The sequence below is a fragment of the Delphinus delphis genome, chromosome 18, assembly GCF_949987515.2.
Source record: "Delphinus delphis chromosome 18, mDelDel1.2, whole genome shotgun sequence".
In the NCBI taxonomy this organism is placed as follows: domain Eukaryota; kingdom Metazoa; phylum Chordata; class Mammalia; order Artiodactyla; family Delphinidae; genus Delphinus; species Delphinus delphis.
This window is the reverse complement of record NC_082700.1, coordinates 1,496,673-1,515,080: the sequence shown is the minus strand read 5'-3', so window position 1 is coordinate 1,515,080 and position 18,408 is coordinate 1,496,673. Positions and strand designations below refer to the sequence as shown.

General features: G+C 40.8%; 1 protein-coding gene across 1 annotated transcript in view; it reads left to right on the top strand.

Annotated features, from left to right (window-relative positions):
• MICU2 (mitochondrial calcium uptake 2) overlaps nucleotides 1-18,408 on the top strand; it is an 84,169-nt gene extending 65,761 nt beyond the window's left edge. Inside the window, exons 7-12 of the mRNA XM_059995619.1 lie at nucleotides 4,167-4,232; nucleotides 8,952-9,049; nucleotides 13,567-13,738; nucleotides 15,514-15,622; nucleotides 16,041-16,198; nucleotides 17,763-18,408. Of these exons, the coding sequence (XP_059851602.1) occupies nucleotides 4,167-4,232; nucleotides 8,952-9,049; nucleotides 13,567-13,738; nucleotides 15,514-15,622; nucleotides 16,041-16,198; nucleotides 17,763-17,867 (708 nt within the window). The 3' untranslated portion in view covers nucleotides 17,868-18,408. The remainder of the gene's footprint in view (nucleotides 1-4,166; nucleotides 4,233-8,951; nucleotides 9,050-13,566; nucleotides 13,739-15,513; nucleotides 15,623-16,040; nucleotides 16,199-17,762) is intronic.

Below are 18,408 nucleotides of genomic sequence, written 5' to 3'. Positions count from 1 at the left end.
TCATGCTACAACACAAAATACTGAATGCTTTCCCCTTAATCAGGAACAAGGCAAAGGATGTCTTTTCTTACCTCTGCTGTTTAACAGTTTACTGGAGATTCTGAAGATAACAGCAATACAGGAAAAGAAAATAGAGAGATAAAAATATTAGAAAGGAAGAAGTATATTTGACTTTATTCACAGATAATATGACTAAGGAACCAACAACAAAATCAAAGCATAGAAGATCAGTATGGAAAAATCTATTGTATTTCCATATAATTAGTAGCAAACATTTGGAAAATGAAATTAAGATCAGTTCTTTTTGGATGGTATAAAACAAGTAGAAATAAATTTAACAAAAAACATACACCAAAAACTTCAGACATCGCTGGTAGAAATTCAAGGAGGCCTCAGTAAATGGCGGAATATACCATGTTAATGGATTAGAAGATTTAGTTCTTCCCAAATTGGTCTAGAGATTAAACTTTGCCAAGCAAAATCCCAGCAGTCTTTTTTTATAGAAGTTGACAAGCCGATTTTAAAATGTTTGTTAATTTATATTTGGCTGCATTGGGTAGTTGAGGCGAGCAGGGGCTACTCTTCGTTGCAGTGCACGGGCTTCTTGCAGTGGCTTCTCTTTTGCAGAGCACGGGCTCTAGGCGTGCAGGCTTCAGTAGCTGTGGCATATGGGCTTAGCTGCTCCACGACATGTGGGATCTTCCCAGACCAGGGCTCGAACTCATGTCCCCTGCATTGGCAGGCAGATTCTTAACCACTGCGCCACCAGGGAAGTCCCTAAAGTGTATATTTAAAAGCAGAGGACCTGGGACTTGCCTGGTGGTGCAATGTTAAGAATCCGCCTGCCAATGCAGGGGACAAGGGTTCGAGCCCAGGTCCGGGAAGATCCCACATGCTGCAGAGCAACTAAGCCCGTGCGCCGCAACTACTGAGCCTGCGCTCTAGAGCCCACAAGCCACAACTACTGAGCCCACATGCCACAACTACTGCAGCCCACGTGCCTAGACCCTGTGCTCCGCAACAAAGAGAAGCCCCTGCAAGGAGAAGCCTGCGCACTGCAACTAAGAGTAGCCCCCGCTCGCCACAACTAGAGAAAGCCCACGTGCAGCAAGGAAGACCCAACGCAGCCAAATAAATAAATAAATTTATAAAAGAAAAAAAAGACAGAAAGAAAAAAGCAGAGGACCTGGGAATTCCCTGGCGGTCCAGTGGTTAGGACTCTGCACTTCCACTGCAGGGAGCCTAAGACCCCTGGTTGGGGAACTGAGATCCAGCAAGCCATGAGGCGTGGCCCAAATAAATAAATAAATAAAAGCAAAGGACCTAAAATACTCAAATCAATCTTGAGAAACAAGAACAAATCTGGTTGACTCTCACACTACCTGACTTTAAGACACTACAAAGCTATAGTAACAGTGACACTGTGATATTGCCCACAGAATGGACAAGTAGATAGTGGAGGATAGTAAAGAGTCCACGCTTACATGGTCACTTAATTTTCAATAAAGACACCAAATCAGTTAATGGGAAAAGTCTTTTCAACAAATGACACTAGAACAAACGGATAGGATGTATATATGAAAACGATTAGTCATAACCTCTGCCTCACACCACATACAAAAATGTATTTGAAAAAAAATGTATTTGAGATGTATTATATATCTAAACATAAAAACTAAAACCACTAGGCTTCTGGGAAAAAATATAAGAGAATATCTTCAGAATCTAGGGTAGGCAGAGTTGCTTAGGGCACTAAAAGCAGTAACCGTAAAAGAAAAACCTGATAAAGTAGTCATCATCAAAATTAATAACTTCTGTTTATTAAGAAAACGAATAGGCAAATTGTAGGATAAGAGAAAATATTTTCCAAACATATCTAACAAAAGGCTTGTATCCAGAATATATAACAAATGCTTACAACTTAATAGTTTTAAAAAATTTTTTTAAGTACGCAAAAGACTATAACAGAAACTTCACGAGAGAAAATGTACAAATGGGAGATAGCACTTGAAAAAGTGCTCCACGTGAGTTCTCAGGGAAATGCAAGTTAAAACCACAGTGAAGTAGTACAGTACTTCCAACAGAATGGCTGAAATTAAAAAAACTGATCACACCAAATGGTGAGGATGTGAAGGAACGAGAATTCACTTTGGAAAAGGGTTTGGTGGTTTCTTGTAAAGTTGCACAGACCTAACTGTTCCCCTCCTGGGTATTTATTCAAGAGAAATATTAAAACATGTCAAAAACAGGAAAGTTGGTGGCAGAGCTGTGCTGTACAACATAATGGGTGTAGTTAGCAATATGGTACCCTGCACTTGAAACTCCGTTAAGAGGCTGAGTGTCATGCTAAGTGTTCTTACCACCAAAAAAAACCCCAAACAAACAAAAACAGAGGTGATTGATACGTTTATTACCTCGATTGTGGTGATGTATCATGGGTGTATGCCTAGGTACAAATTCATCAAAACGTGTACATTATTGTGTGCAATGTTCTGTATATTAAGTATACCTCAGTAAAGCTGGGAAAACGGAAAGTTTATGGCAGCTTGATTCACAGTAGCCAAAAACTGGAGACAGCAATGCAAACATCTATCATGAGTGAATGGATAAATATTGGTGTATTTATACAAATGGGTTACAACTCAGCAATAAGTGAGAACAAACTACTGATATGCAAACAACATGGATAAATCACAAAATCATTATACTCAGTGAAAAGAGACGCAAAGGAACACGTACTCCTTGATACCATTTATTTGAATTTGTAAACTAAGTGAAACTAATTTGATTCTGCCTCTGTGGGGATGCAGCTAGAATGCATTGCCTGGGAATTGACACAAGAAGCATTCTGAGGAAAGGAAATGTTCTGCTCTGTGGCAGAGGATTGGTTACTCAGGTTAAAACTGTATGGCTAAGATGTGTACGTTTCAGTGGATAAAACTTTTTCCAGAAGAGATATAAATAATAATAATTGAGAAGGGAACCAAGAATAGGTAGTAGAAGTATAGCTGGACCGAGAATGGCAGGATACTGTGAACTGTGGAAGCTGAATAGTGTATATATGGTGGGTTATTATAGGAGTCTCTTTGCTATGTCTGAAATTTCTATTATTAAAAATTTTAAGAGGAGGTGTGGAAAACAAAGCAAGAAGTGTTTGGGTATTGAACTTGGCAGTATGTTGATGGTCAATTTAAAAATAAAGGATAAAACAAATGAAAGCTTTTCAACTTCATTCCCTAAAATAAGTGGGGGTGGGAGAATGTTGAAAAGTTTGAGGGCTTTAGAGAACTAGAGATAAACCATATGCCTAAAACAAATAAAATAGAAGCAACTACTTCATTAATTTGGAATTTAGTGGCAGCAGTTTTCAAACTATTAAGAAAGAAGTAGCCTAGAAAAAATGGGTGAAGGTTTGTCTCCTAATTGATTTGAATCCATAGTTTGAGATTTTGTCTACATTTAATTTTTTTTAAAAACTTTTTTTTTAATTTGCTTTCCATGTGAGGATTGGTACAAATGACTCTGAAAGGTAGGTAGGTTTTTTAATATACTCAGTCTGAAGGTACTGGGTTTTTTTTGTTTTTTTGGGGTTTTTTTGAAGGTACTATTGACAGTTTATAATTAGTAGAAATGTAGGCCTTTAAATTATTTTAATGCTTTGTAAATGCATAAGGAGAAAAAGGAAGAGCATTTATATGATACGAATAGCTTTTTAAGAGCTAGGTACTTGAAATGTGGTCATAAAGCACCAGAGATAGAAAAAGAAGAGAAGAGATAGAGAAGAAAAGAAGGGAATAAAAATTCTCTTGAAGAATGAGGGTAATCATGAAGTTTTTATACAGTGATGCCTTTAGAATATATATATGTGTGTGTATATATTTTATATAGATAGATAGATAGATACACACATAAAGTAAGCCAGCTTTCTTAGGAGAACAAATGATCCAACTCATAATAATGTTAATACTTGCATATCTGTTTTCTCCTTTGATTCGTATATGATCTAAGGGGTAAAAACTAATATTAGGAGTTACAATGCAAAAATAATTTAATATTTAACAAATAACTAGTAAACATTTTATAATAAAAACTTAGCATCTGTTTTTTAGGTTGTTTTTTAAAATCCAGTAGACATGCATCTAAATTCATGTTTGCATTCTTTCTAGCTGCAGAAGATCATAAGTAAACAGGATGACTCGAAGACAAGAATAACTAATGAAACAGAATGCCAGGTATGTGCAAATGAACTAAATATTTCCAAGCAGATGTTATTTACAATAGCTTCTCTATTCTGTTTGCTCAAATAAGTATTCCCAAATAGTTGGGGAAATTAACAGTAACTTAATTTTTCTAAATATTTTAAATAGATTTTCTACATTCACATGATCCAGACCTCAAAAGACTCACAAGAGGATGTATGCAGGGCAGAGCTTTCCTCCCCATGACCCAGGTCCTGGGTATTCTTCCAGAGATATTTCATGTGTATATAAGCATGTATGTAAATAAGCAACTAAACATTTCCATGTGTTCTTTTTACCATTTTTATACAAGCAGTAGCATACTATACACTGTTCCATATCCTCCCATTTTTTCTTACCATATCCGAATATCTCATTCTTTTTAATGGCTCCGTAGTACTTCGCTGTATGGATGGATGTACCAGTTGATGTAACCATTGCCCATTTGAAAGATATTTAACATGTATCCAGTCTTTTGATATTGCAAATAATGCAGTTAGTAATCTGTAATCATATCACTTTATATATATGTGAATATATCCAAGGGGTAACTTCCCAGAAATTCACTTGCTGGGTCAAAAGGTATGAACATTTCTAAGGTTGTTGATAAACTTTGATAAATATTGGCACATATCTTCTGTAGAAAATGAACCAACTTTCATTCCCACCAGCAATGTATATCCTTAAATTTTCCATTGATAATCTTTTAATCAGTTGTAATTCCACAATTTGCTTTCTGTTAGATTTTCTTAAATTTCCAAATCATTTCATCTTTTAGAGCATGTCTGCTTCAAATTTTGCAAATTATTAAAATCACAACTTTTTTATATTTCGTTCCCTCTGAGCAGCCCTGTGCTGGACTTGTTTCACGTGTGTCCAGGCCCTCTAATGGTGCCCCGCCTCCCAGGTGTGCACCTCCTCTGTGTCCTCAGCTCCCTGCGTGTCCTGCCACACCACCTGCCCCTCCTTAGGGTAATCGTTTAATCGTCTGTGTCTTCTGGAGCGTGCGCATCCTCATTCTTTCTGAGGTCGTGTGAGGTTAGGGAGCAGGCCACGCGACCACCCTTACCTCTGATGCCAGCTGGAGGCTCAGGGGGCCCCCAGTATCACCTTGGGTCTGATAATTCATTGGAAGGACTCATAGCACTCCCCAAAAGTTGTTAGGTCCGGGGCTACGGTTTATTACAGCGAGAGGGTGCAGGTTAAAATCAGCCAAGGGGAGAGACTCATAGGCAGAATCCAGAGGTTCTGGTCATCCTCTCCCAGGGGAGTGTGGAAAGCACTGACTTTCCCAGCAGTGACTGTGACAGCACACACGGAGTAGTGCCAGCCAGGGCTTTGGTGTCCAGAGACTGTTGGGGTCAGCCATGGAAACCTGGTTGGCTGTCCTCGTGGCTGACCTCAGACTCTAGGCCTTCTGGAGGTCAAGCTGATACGCTATGGCCCAAAGCCTCCACCCCAAATCTCATTGTTGGACTACCTGTTGTGGCCCAAGGCCCCCAGGTAAACAAAGACACCTTCTCTTAGGGACCACCTCCTAGCAGCCCAGGGCAAAGGCCAGACATCTGGGTAAGGTTAATTCCTTACTATACAAGTTGTATCTGCATAGCCTGGTAAAGCACCAGGCGTACCCTATATACTCCGTAAATAGTTTTTAATGAATGAAAAAATACCTAATCTTATGGGTATAACACTTTTTTAAAACTTTTTTTTAATAGATTTATTTTATTAATTTATTTTTGGCTGCGCTGGGTCTTCGTTGCTGCGCGGGCTTTCTCTAGTTGCGGCGAGCGGGGGCTACTCTTCATTGCCGTGCGCGGGCTTCTCATTGCGGTGGCTTCTCTTGTTGCAGAGCACAGGCTCTAGGCGCGCAGGCTTCAGTAATTGTGGCATGTGAGCTCAGTAGTTGTGGCTCACGGGCTCTAGAGGGCAGGCTCAGCAGTTGTGGGCACAGGCTTACTTGCTCCGCAGCATGTGGGATCTTCCCAGACCAGGGCTCGAACCCGTGTCCCCTGCATTGGCAGGTGGATTCTTAACCACTGCGCCACCAGGGAAGCCCCAGATATAGCACTTTTAACCATTGACCTGTTCTTGGTCATTAAGACTGTTTCCAAATCTTTGCTGTACGATGCAGTAAATAGCTACATGTGTAAATTTAAGACAGAGATCTAAGAGTCAGGTTGTCGGGTGAAGACATGACTACTTGTAAGGCTTTGACCCATATTGTCAGGCTGCCTTCCACAAAGGTTGTAACAGTCTACGGGCCTGCCGGCAGTGTCTCCAGGGTTGCTATCTTTTTTGTTTTGTTTCTTAATCTGTGTCAGTATGACCGGGGGAAAGGTATCCCAGATTGTTTTTTAAGATAGTTATGTATACCATTCATGTTTCTTATTTTATAAATTTTCTGTTTCTTTTTTTTTAACATCTTTATTGGAGTATAATTGCTTTACAATGGTGTGTTAGTTTCTGCTTTATAACAAAGTGAATCAGCTATACGTATACACATATCCCCATATCCCCTCCCTCTTGTGTCTCCCTCACACCCAAATTTTCTGTTTCTGTTCTTTGGGAATTTCTTTAGGGTTTTTCTTCATATACTTGAGAATATTAACCTAGTGTCTGTCAAAATTATTGAAATATTTTTCAGATTTGTTTTTGTTTATGATGTTTTGGTTATAGATGTTTTTATTTTTAATGTAGTCATGTTTAGCTGTCTTTTTATTTATTCAGTTACTTTCATTCTTTAAAATGCCTTCCCCACATCAAAGTCAGTTGTTAAATACTAACCTATATGATCCTCTGATTTACTTATGGTTTTATTTTCTTACATATAATTTTTTCATTCATCTGAAATTTGTTTCTTAAGGGCATCCCTAGGGATATTTCATTACTTAACTTTTTTACTATTATAAATAGACTCTTTACCCTCAAAGGAAAAATTATTGCTGTTAAGCAGGAAATTCATTTAATTTTTAATGTTTCTGTACCAGTCTATCTTTACTGAATTTTCTTATTTTTTCTGTTGATTTTCCTGGTTGTTCTAAGTATAAAATTATTTCTAAATAATTAATCTTAGTTTATTCCTTTATGTATTGGACAAAATTACCCCCAAAAATGTTTAGTAATAGTGTTCTTGGTAGACATCCTGATCATATTCTAACCTTAACGAGAATACATACGGTTTTGTGTTTTAGTATATCTCCTGAGCATTTATATGGGAATTAAGAAAAAACTCCAGGCATGACTTCCTGCCCACACTTGTGTGGAAGTCCAGTTAAAATCCACATTTGTATTTATAGTGGCTATTTTATAAAATTATTAGACACAAAGTCAAGTGTTTAAGAGTCAGTACTGTGGAAGGCTCTGTGTCAGTCAGCCCCACTGGGACCACCGCTTCCTCCCCATGAGCCGACCCCTTGGCAGGGGCGATGAGGTGTGGGCGAGCCCCCTGCAGCCCTAGGGCCGTGGCCGGCTGGTTGCTGGATGTGTGGGTGACTTGCCTGCGCTGAGTCTCTGCAGTCTGTCCCCTCCAGAACCTGAGGCTGCGCTCGTCTCTGCCTGGCCTCCCGGGAGCTGTCCCCATGTCCGCACGGCCGGTGCCGAGCAGAGACTGAGCAGGGTGTCCGCTTGCAGATGCAGCCCTGCTCACGGGCTGGGAGGCTGGGCCCCCGTCCCACCTCAGGCTCTTTTCAAGTCTGTCGCTGCCTTCCCCGGGCCAGCTCTGGTTCTGAGCTGCAGGTGGTCACGTTTTGATGCCCTGCCCTGCAGCCCTTGCTGGAGGACTAAACTGTGCTCACTTTCCTGTGCTGCCGTAAAGGCCCTAGACCACAGCCCACTCCGCCCTCCAAGGCGCATTCCCCTCTCTGGGCTCCCGATCATCCTTCAGTTAAACAGTGCCCAGAAGGTTCTAAGTCCGGAAGCCGGCCCGCCCTCTGCCTGAGCCCACACGCTGTCTCGGAGCCTCGCGGGTACCAGCCACCTTCTCGCCCACTACACCCAGGCTTTCATGAGTTCTCACCATGTGACAGTCACCCCACCTGCTGCTGTATCTGGGAAGTGGGGGCAGGGTTGGGGAGCAGGCTGGACCATCCAGTGCCTGAATTTCTTTCTGCAGATGCTCTTTTTCAGATTATTTGGTTTAAGTTTGTACCCCCATTTGTTGTTTAGTTGCTGCTGATAATCTTTTTAGCAGCTCTGTTTTGTTATTATTTTTGTTTATTTTATTGGAGATTTGAAGGAGGAAGAGTCTATGAATCTGCTTCTCTCGTAGCCTTGAATGGAATCCTCAGCCGGTAACTTTACAACTAGGAAAAGCTAGTGCTTTATTTCTAGCATTCAGCAAAAGGTCCAAGACTTCCCTGCTTTAATTCTCTCAGTCCTGCTTTACTAGAAAATGCCTAAGGGTCACATCTGAAAATAACTCATCTCACTATTCTAAGCTCTCTTTTCGGCCTGATCCAAAATGTCGTTCACTGCTAAAGTCCACCTTGGGTCCTTTGAGCGTTTTAGCCCTGTTGTTTTCCTCCTGCTTGAGCCATGATATAGAAGAGTGTCATGCAGAGTAACAGACAGAATGGTGACATCTGTTCTCGCCCTCTTGTTGTTGTTACAAGAATCTTTTGTGGGTATTGTCCTAAGAATTCCAGGCTACAGGATCCATTTTTTGTTCTTGGTTATATAATTACTTGAAATTATTGTATCATTTTTTTACAGGAACCAACAGTGAAAGAACCTGAAATTAACACAACCCTTCAGATACGTTTCTTTGGAAAAAGAGGAGAAAGAAAACTTCACTATAAAGAATTTCGAAGGTAAATGCAAATATTTATATTCATTTAGGGAAATTTTATAGGTAAGAGGTAAAGAAACAACTGAATACATTTATTTATGTCCCAGAACTGCAGGCCATAAAACCAGATACAGTATCTCAGAGAGCAAAACCTGTGAAATGTAAACTAAAGTTACTATGCTCAAAAATACCTCTAACCTATTATGAAAAGTAGTATTCATTTTACAGACTACAATAATTAGTAACTTACTGTTTGCAGCTAGAAGAGAGAGATGCCCCTCGTATCAGTTAGTTCTTAATTCACAACAAACCAGCCCAACTTAAAACAGTGACCATTCGTTATTGCCATGAGTCTTTGGGTCAGCTGGGTGCTTCTCCAGCAGGGGCCAGAATCGGGCCTTCTAGACTGGACGGGCCCCTGCTGTTGCCGTCTGCTGATGGTTGGCAGGAGCTGGGGCCGGCTCTGCTGAGACGGCACAGCTGGGACAGCCCAGCTCTGCTCCCGCCGTCCCCGCCCCCAGCCCAGGGGTCGGCAGCCCTTCTTTGTAAAGGGCCAGGCAGTGAGTACGGTCTCTGTCCTGGCTGCGCAGCTCAGCCGTCACAGCGTGAAAGCAGCTGTGGACAGCACAGGCCTCTTGATGCGTTGGTACGTGGTGGGCGTGTCTGTGGTCCAGTCCAGCTTGCGGACGTCGCTGCACTCACGTCTTCATCTGCAGGGAGGGAATCGCACTTACAGTCTGTGGCATCGTAAGCACCGCAGTGCCGTGTCCTGTTCACCTCCTCCCCGGCAAGCACAACTCCATGCGGAACCAGACACTGTGCTAGCGGGCCTCCCCACTAACCAGAGTCTTAGAACAAATACCAGGAAGCAGCTCAGAATGGTGGAAAAGCACCGATTTGGGAGGAAGGAGACGCCTCTTGTCAACTCAGTGCAGCTAACTAAAGACTGACGGAGTGTATTCCACGTGCTGCTATGTGCCGGGCTGTGCCTCAGACGCAGGGCTGGTCCCTCCTGGGAACCATCTAGTAAACGTGCAGAGAACATTTAAACGCATTCGGTCAGTGCTATCACAGGTGGATAGGGTTTGGGGCAGCGCAGAAGATCACTTCTGGAGTGGGTGATCAGGAAGCTTTCTGGGGGAAATAGCCCTACGCCGATCTTGACAGGTGAGCAGGAATTAGCCAGGGAGAAATGGTCGGGGAGGGAGGGACGGAGAACAGCACAAGGAAGGACACGCGGGAGAACATATGGCTTGTCCAGGAATCAGAGAAGGCAGGCATGGTAGAGAAATAAACAAGCATGAGGGGTGGGCAGAGGTGAAGGTGGAGGCCTGGGAGGCGTATGCTTCCCGTGTGAGGGCTCACGCACCAGAAGGTCCAGCTTGAGTTACGCCGTAAGGGAGTAACTCCCTTACGGCAGGCGTCCCGCGCTTGGTTGCCTGGTCAGATGGGCGTCACTCTGGCAAGGTGGTGTGCAACGACAAGGGGGATCCGATGCGACACGAGCCCGCTGGGCTACTGCAGATGAGGAATGACAGGAGCCCTGAACCAGTGGGGTGGCGATAAAGACTTTGGACTGGGAGTTTTCAAGACACATTTAGGAGATAAAATTGTAGGGCTTAGTGATTGTTTAAAGTTGCTTCTAACTTTAATTTTCCTTAAAGGGAATAATTTCATTTAGAATTCTTACTTTAAACTTTTTCTTAAAGTTTCTGTAATTAATGGGCCCTGTGAAATTTGTAATACCATTACGCAATTTAAAAAAAGATCCAATTAACAAAGAATCCAATTAACAAAAAATGCAGTTTTTCAGGAACTTGGCTCTTAGATGGAGGAGGCCACCCCTGAAATTAACGTTACAGGTGCACTGGGCTAGAATTCGGTAATCATAACATGTCTTTAACATTTTGCGTAAGTTGTAAAGTAACAGAAAATAGCTTCCATATATTATATTATATTATGTATATATAATATAATATAAAATTATATATATAATTTTTAACCGGTCACCATTATAGTGGCCAAATTACTCATTGAAATTGCACAAGATGTTCTTTCAGTATGTGTTATGTGGAGCTTATAGTTTTGTTTTTATGGGAGTATGACGTATAATCCTTCCTTATAAAAAGATGTTTGCTTTTCTCTTCTGACCTTTGTCTTAGCATCCTCTTTACAGCTTGTCTGATAAAGGATATTGTTTTATAAAGTACAGCTTATAAGTCTCAAGGAAAGGCAGGGAAGGTGACACAGAGTTAGTGTTGTGGTAGCTAATTATGGTATTTACCTAGAGATACTAGTTTTCTCATTTAGAGAAACAATATTATACTTTGAAAAAAAACACATATTTATGATTTAGACAACCTGGGTTCCATTGCGGAACTTGACAGTTTGCTAAGTGTGATTTGATTTGACAAGCGATTGGACCTGAGTGTCGGGTCTGTTCCTTCACCAGTGAGATGGTGATGATGAGACCCACTCAGTGAGGCTGTTCACAAGCTTACATGTGATGCAGGTATAACTATTATAATAGATCATGTAACTAGAAATTGGAGAGGTGAAATTCAGACACAGGTTTGTCTTAAGTTTTGAGCAGTCACAGAGTTTCTGAAAGAGGTGGTCCTGCAGTTGCTTGCTAGGTGGTTGGGGGCACTGGGTGGGCTTTCAAGGAAGTAGTCCCCCCAGGTGACCAGAGGGACAGATGGTCTTAGTAGATGCCATCAGGTGTCAAGAGAAACTTACCAGTGACTGAGGGAACATGTGGATAAATTGGTGGCTTGTTTGGGTTTTTTTTTTTTTACTTCTACAACTAGTCAGATTCTCCAGCTGAAATACCACTTAGCCATTTCAGTAAAAGCTAAAGTATAATTTAAGTTCTATCTCCTGGAATTTTGGTGTCTATTCATTGATATGAAATCAACAGGTAATTTAATTGTGAAAATTCAGTTCTTTATCAGCATATATATAGTTCAGGGGAAAAAATACTGAAGCTCAGACTCCGCAGGCAGCTGGCGATGGTGTTTACCCACTCTGTGCCAGTGCCTGTTTGTCTTGTTTGTTTTTCCTGTCTCTTCCTCCCTGTCGTCTTACTTTACTGGGGACTTGTCTTCTGCATTTCTTTTTCTCTTCTTCTAAACTCAACGGTTAGCCCTAAAACTAGTGACCAGAAATAACCCCTGTGTTTATTTCCTGTGTGGTATGTTTGACCTCATTTTTTATTCCAATAAATAGTTAAAACTTAAAATAACTTTGTGACTGAAGATAGGGAAGTGGTTGGAAAGGGAAGAAAATTGGTCTCAAGTTTTCTCATCAGGAAAAATTAGGAAGATATTGATGCAGATGTACTTTCTAGGACTGGGATTTTTTTTTTATTCTGAAATACCAGTGATTAGTTGAGGATGTTCTAAATTCATGAAGAGCTTTTATAAATTCAGAGATGTCTGTAAGCAGTGCTGTGCTGGTAAATATATTCCGCGATCGGCTCTCGGGAAGAATGGCCTTGATTGGTAAACTTGCAAATTAGTAGTAAATACTCTACAAGACACTGTGGCCTAAAAAACCCAGATAAGCAAAACAGATTTCTCCCGTTGTTTCCAATTATGACACTGTCTTCCAATTAAGACACTAATTTATAAACTATTTAATTTGTTCAGGATGCATTTGGTGGCCTTTTGTACTGTAAATTCTTCAATTCAGATATTTATGTCCAGTATCATGTCCCAGACTTTCATGTCTTGACAAGACGTATAATTTGAGACAAGATTTTATCATTAAGCATATTTAATGTTCTTCAGAAGTAGTATAATTAGTTAAGATGAAAGAGCTTAAACCAGACAATGGATAGTTTAACAACAATTAAGTTTATAATATTTCAGCCTCAGGTAGAGCCCAAAGAAAAAGAAAAAGGAAAGGAACAGTTAGTAATGTTTTTATACCATATTTTCTACCTCCCTTATCACTGTACACTCATTTGCAAGTAAAACACCCTTTTAACAGTCTTTGTAAGAATCAGTTGATGCCATCACAGCACCCAGTACAGTAAAACTCAGTAAAACGGAGGACAAAGCGTATCACTAAAAGAGTTAGTTGATCAGCCCAAACTTGAAATGCTTCAAATTTTAGATAAAATTCTGCTTTGACCCAAAGACACACGGCATTGATAAATAAATTCATGTATCCAGTACATTCAGAAAATGTTGTAGGAAACCGACTCTTACCTATCACATAGGTAGAAGCCTGAAATCAAACTTCCCCGTCATACTTTTAAGGTCTGCGGAATAAATGCAGGCTCTAAAGCAAGTAAATTTTTAACAGTGACAGTTCTTCTCCCATTGAACGAGAATATATTTTGCTCCCCATGTATATTTCTGTTAAATTGTGACATGACATGTAGTACAGATCTTTTAACACGTGGAAGGTACGTAAGGGGATCTGCAACGTATTGAAACTCATAGAGGTGCTGCTTAAGGTGCCTGCAGTCCATTTATAGCACTAAGGCGAAGCCGTGAGCTACTGACATCCATCTCATATTTTAACATTTAGATTTATGGAAAGCTTGCAGACGGAGGTCCAAGAAATGGAGTTCCTTCAGTTCTCTAGAGGTCTGAGTTTCATGAGAAAAGAAGACTTCGCAGAATGGCTCCTTTTATTCACCAACACTGAAAATAAAGACGTTTATTGGAAAAATGTGAGAGAGAAGCTGTCCGCAGGAGAGGTTGGTGTGCCTTTTTATTACGCACATGATGAAAATGAAACAGTAAGTTAGACGTGTTTATATAATTCAATAAAGTAACTTCCAAATTAATGAAGACTAACCTACTGTCTATTATATAAGTGTGTGATGCATGAAATGATGATTGTTAATAATGGTTAATGGACAGTGGTAAGATTTTGAGTAATTTTTTACTTTATTGTTCCAAAAAACTTTTTTTTCAAATGGGCAGGTGGTTTTTTGGGGGGTTTTTTTGTTTTCTAAGTTCCCTCATTATGTGCCCCACTACCCCAAATTAAAACCCAGACCTCAGGACTTCCCTGGTGGCACAGTGGTTAAGAATCTGCCTGCCAGTGCAGGGCACAGGGGTTCGAGCCCTGGTCTGGGAAGATCCCACATGCCGCGGAGTAACTAAGCCTGTGCACCACAACTACTGAGCCTGCGCTCTAGAGCCCGCGAGCTACAACTACTGAGCCCGCGTGCCACAGCTACTGAAGCCCGCGTGCCTAGAGTCTGCACTCCGCAACAAGAGAAGCCACCGCAGTGAGAAGCCCGCGCACTGCAATGAAGAGTAGCCCCCACTCACCACAACTAGCGAAAGCCCGCGTGCAGCGAGGAAGACCCAACACAGCCAAAAATAAATAAATGAATACTTTTTTTTTTTTAAAACCCAGACCTCATTTTACCTCTTAGTGGGCATGTGTTTTTACATAATTTTTTTAAATCTATCTCTGTAATGAGGAAAAAGATAATAAAATATAATGAAGATCTCATTTATAATTGCAATAGAGATATATAACAATTAGAAATAAATTTAACAAGAAATATATAGAAAAAACTTTAAAGCCTTGATGGATAGAAAAGAAAACTTATCTAACTGTAGAGACACCCCCTGGTATTGACTAGAATGTCTTACTGTTATAAACATAGCAGTTGTCCCTTAAATCAGTCTGTAAATGTAATGTTGTACAGTCTGAACAGCTTAGGTTTGCTGCACCTTCACGTTAGCCCTGGAAGCCCAAGGCTGACATGGGAGAGCTTCCTTCTCAGTCATGCTGCACATCCCTTGTGGGCTGGTGGGAGACCCTGCCCACGCAGTTGCTGGGGGACCCACACTCTCTGAGGCTCCGCCCCTTTGGAGCTCCCCCATCTTCTAGAAACGCCAGCCTCAGAGGCAGGAAAAGAAAGGAGTGAGTCACATTCCAGCAATTAAATTTTTTTTTTTTTTTTTTTTTTTTTTTTTTTTTTGCGGTACGCGGGCCTCTCACTGTTGTGGCCTCTCCCGTTGCGGAGTACAGGCTCCGGATGCGCAGGCTCAGCGGCCATGGCTCACGGGCCCAGCCGCTCCGCGGCATGTGGGATCTCCCTGGACCGGGGCACAAACCCGTGTCCCCTGCATCGGCAGGTGGACTCTCAACCACTGCGCCACCAGGGAAGCCCCACGTAGGACCTTTGAGGAGATACAGCGGGGCTGTAACACACGCCCACAGCCCCACACTCACAGCCCCGGGGCCCCCAGCCATGCACTCACGCTCACACAGTGCTCAGTCTGCACGGGCACACCCAGGGGCCCTGCACGTAACCTCCTGGGGTTCCTCCTAATCTCTAGAATCTATAGTTCTGTTGTTATCCTGCATCTCAGATTTTTCAATAGACTTGCTTAGAAAGATGTAAGTGCACAGGCTTTATGACAGAAAAGAGGACGCACAGTTGTATTCATAAAATCATTTAATGTGTTTACAAGATTGTAATAAAAACTCATTTTGTTATTTTATTAGAGCATTAGTTTGGATGAGTTCAAGTCATTTTGTCATTTTGCGACCCACTTGGAAGACTTCGCTATTGCCATGCAGATGTTCAGTCTAGCTCATCGCCCTGTCAGACTAGGTAAGTTATATGAATCACTTAATTCGTATCATCTGTAAACAGTATCACTCTGTTCTTCACCTGGTTGATACCAATCAAGGGACCACTTACCAGAAAAAACAGTTGATTGGCCTTTCAATGAATTCAATGTGGTTATTCCAGATTTACAACAGTTTATTAACAATTACTTTTTTGCTTTTACTTTACCTTTCCCCCGAGAAGTAGAAGAAAATATTTAAATATCTGTGTTCAAAACACTGATTACATTAAAATAGCGTGCTGACATTTCTCAGCCAAGTTTATTATTTGAACACATTTTTGTTCTTGTTTTACTTCCCAAGTGATAAATATATAGAGTTGTTTTTACTTCTCAAATAATAAACATTTAGACTTAGACTATTTTACATTGTTGATGAGTTTTTATATTTTCTCCTTTTAGCGGAGTTTAAGAGAGCTGTGAAGGTAGCAACGGGACAAGAACTCTCCGACAATATCTTGGACACCGTCTTCAAGATCTTTGATTTGGATGGTGATGAGTGTCTCAGTCACGAAGAGTTTCTTGGGGTGTTAAAAAACAGGATGCATCGAGGTTTATGGGTAACAGATTTTGAGTTTTTAAATAGTTACATGTTCAAATGTAGTTAAATGAATGGAAGTAAACCTAGAATTTGAGCAAATGTACAGTCTTAAATGGAGTTTTCATCATTTTTAAAGAGATCATAAGCTATAGTTACAAAACTGAAGTATCTCCTACAGATGGGATCCACCGTTTTTCTTTGCTTTTTTTAAAAATAGTCTGAATCAGGAAGTGCTACTCAGAAGTCCTAGCCTAGAATTTTGCTTTGGGCTTTGTAGTTAGACACCTAGACTCAAACCCCAGCCCTATCACATACTAACTGCCAAATCTTGCAAAGACACTTAATTTTTCTGAGCCTCAGATTCCTCATCTGTAACAGTGAGAAACAGAATCTACCAGAAAGAATTATTATGAGAGTTGAGCGTAAAATATTTAATGTAGTGGCTGAGACACTTGAAGTAGATGTTAGCTCTTATCATTGTTCACTCAGATTCACGTAGTGGTCTATACCTGAGGGACAAATCAAACTCAAAATCTTGTTTAGATTAGAATCTGCTAGAGACACTCATGAAAGCCATCCGCAGGCTGAAAACAAGGTTCCAGGAGATGATAAGTAGGTAATGAGTGCAGAAGAAAGGCAGGAGAGAGAACAGGAGAGAGACTGCGGTGGGTTCATGTAAACAGAGCTGTTCAATTACAACTTAGAAGAGCACATTCGTTTTCCTGCTGCAAACATTATTTACGGAAAATGAACAAATAATGATTTCCACTAGCTTGTGCTTATCCAGCACCTCATAGTTAACGATCACATTCCTGGAAATTAAACCAGCCTTTCCAGTTAACAGTTTAACATATCCAGCAGCCTCTTTGCCGTTTCTCAAAAACATATTAAAGAGAAGAGCTTCAAATCAGTGATAGGAAAAGGACATAAATATAATCTGAAATCGACTTTTGCTTCCACTTGGTGGATTTCCAGCCATGCTGTGCATATGACCACCAGGAGCCAGATGGTTTCTAACCTTTGCTTCTCCTTTAACTGAGAGAAACCGTAGCCACACAGTACTCGTGAGAATTACAGTATGTTATATATCACCATATCATTGGGTTGGCCGGAGAGTTCATTCGTGTTTCCCCAGACAAACTCTTTGGCCAACCCACTGTTTCTTCTTAAGGCTTCTCATCAAGTATATTGTGACTTACGGTTTCTTTCTTTTTAATTTTAGCCAAGGGTAGGTCAAAGTTTTAGGCTTATAATTTTTGTTCCACATAGCTAACTGAAGTTCACCAGAAAACCAAAAACATTATGAAATAATTACATTTTAAAACCAACATATGAAAGAAAGCCACACGAAGTCTTTGTTTCCTTGTTGGGGAGGAGCCTCTATTCTCTCGGTACCCTGGGATACTCGCACTCACATTCACTTCTCATCCTTTACCTTTAGTTTACAGTCTGCTGCAGTCACCTTCACAGCGCCATCACCTCCAGTCCTTTCTGGAGGAATGTGGGACTGTGCAGTGACAAGCACGTGTGAACCGGGTTTAACTCGCAGACTGTGACCCTTCGTTTTCATTTTTGGTTAACAGGTGCCGCAACAGCTCAGTATACAAGAATACTGGAAATGTGTGAAAAAAGAAAGCATTAAAGGAGTGAAAGAAGTCTGGAAACAAGCAGGAAGAGGTCCTTTATAGAAAAACATAATGTGGGAATTACGTTGCTCCAAGTGTCGGAACTGGGGATTTCTTAAAGTACTAGATGGTTATCTTCTTAAGTCTTCATTGATTTCCTTTGTAATATAAAGATGCCTTGTATTTGCTTTCTGATTCAATAATTTCTCAGTAAGATTTCATTACAGAACTTCGTAAAAAGAAAGTATTCTTTTACAAAAACAGACAGTGGACTCTGTCCAAAGCCTAGGATTGAAGTAACACTTTGATAAGATGGAAAACCTGGTCATTCACTGGTGTCAACACAGCAGCACAGCACGTTCTCTGGAGCAGTCAACAGGCGCACAGGAAGAGTCACTGACGTGAGGCCAGGATCAGTTCTGCAGTCCTGATGCTCCTAGTAGGGCAAATTAAGTTAAAACATTTCAGGCTTTCTTATCTGTACCTTACATCTCATAGACTTCTTGTACATTTTATTTCAGTGAGCTGTATATTAGTTGTCTTTAAAGTAATATGTAAATTTCAGTATTCTGGAATGTTCTGGAAACAGAATAAAGTATTTATA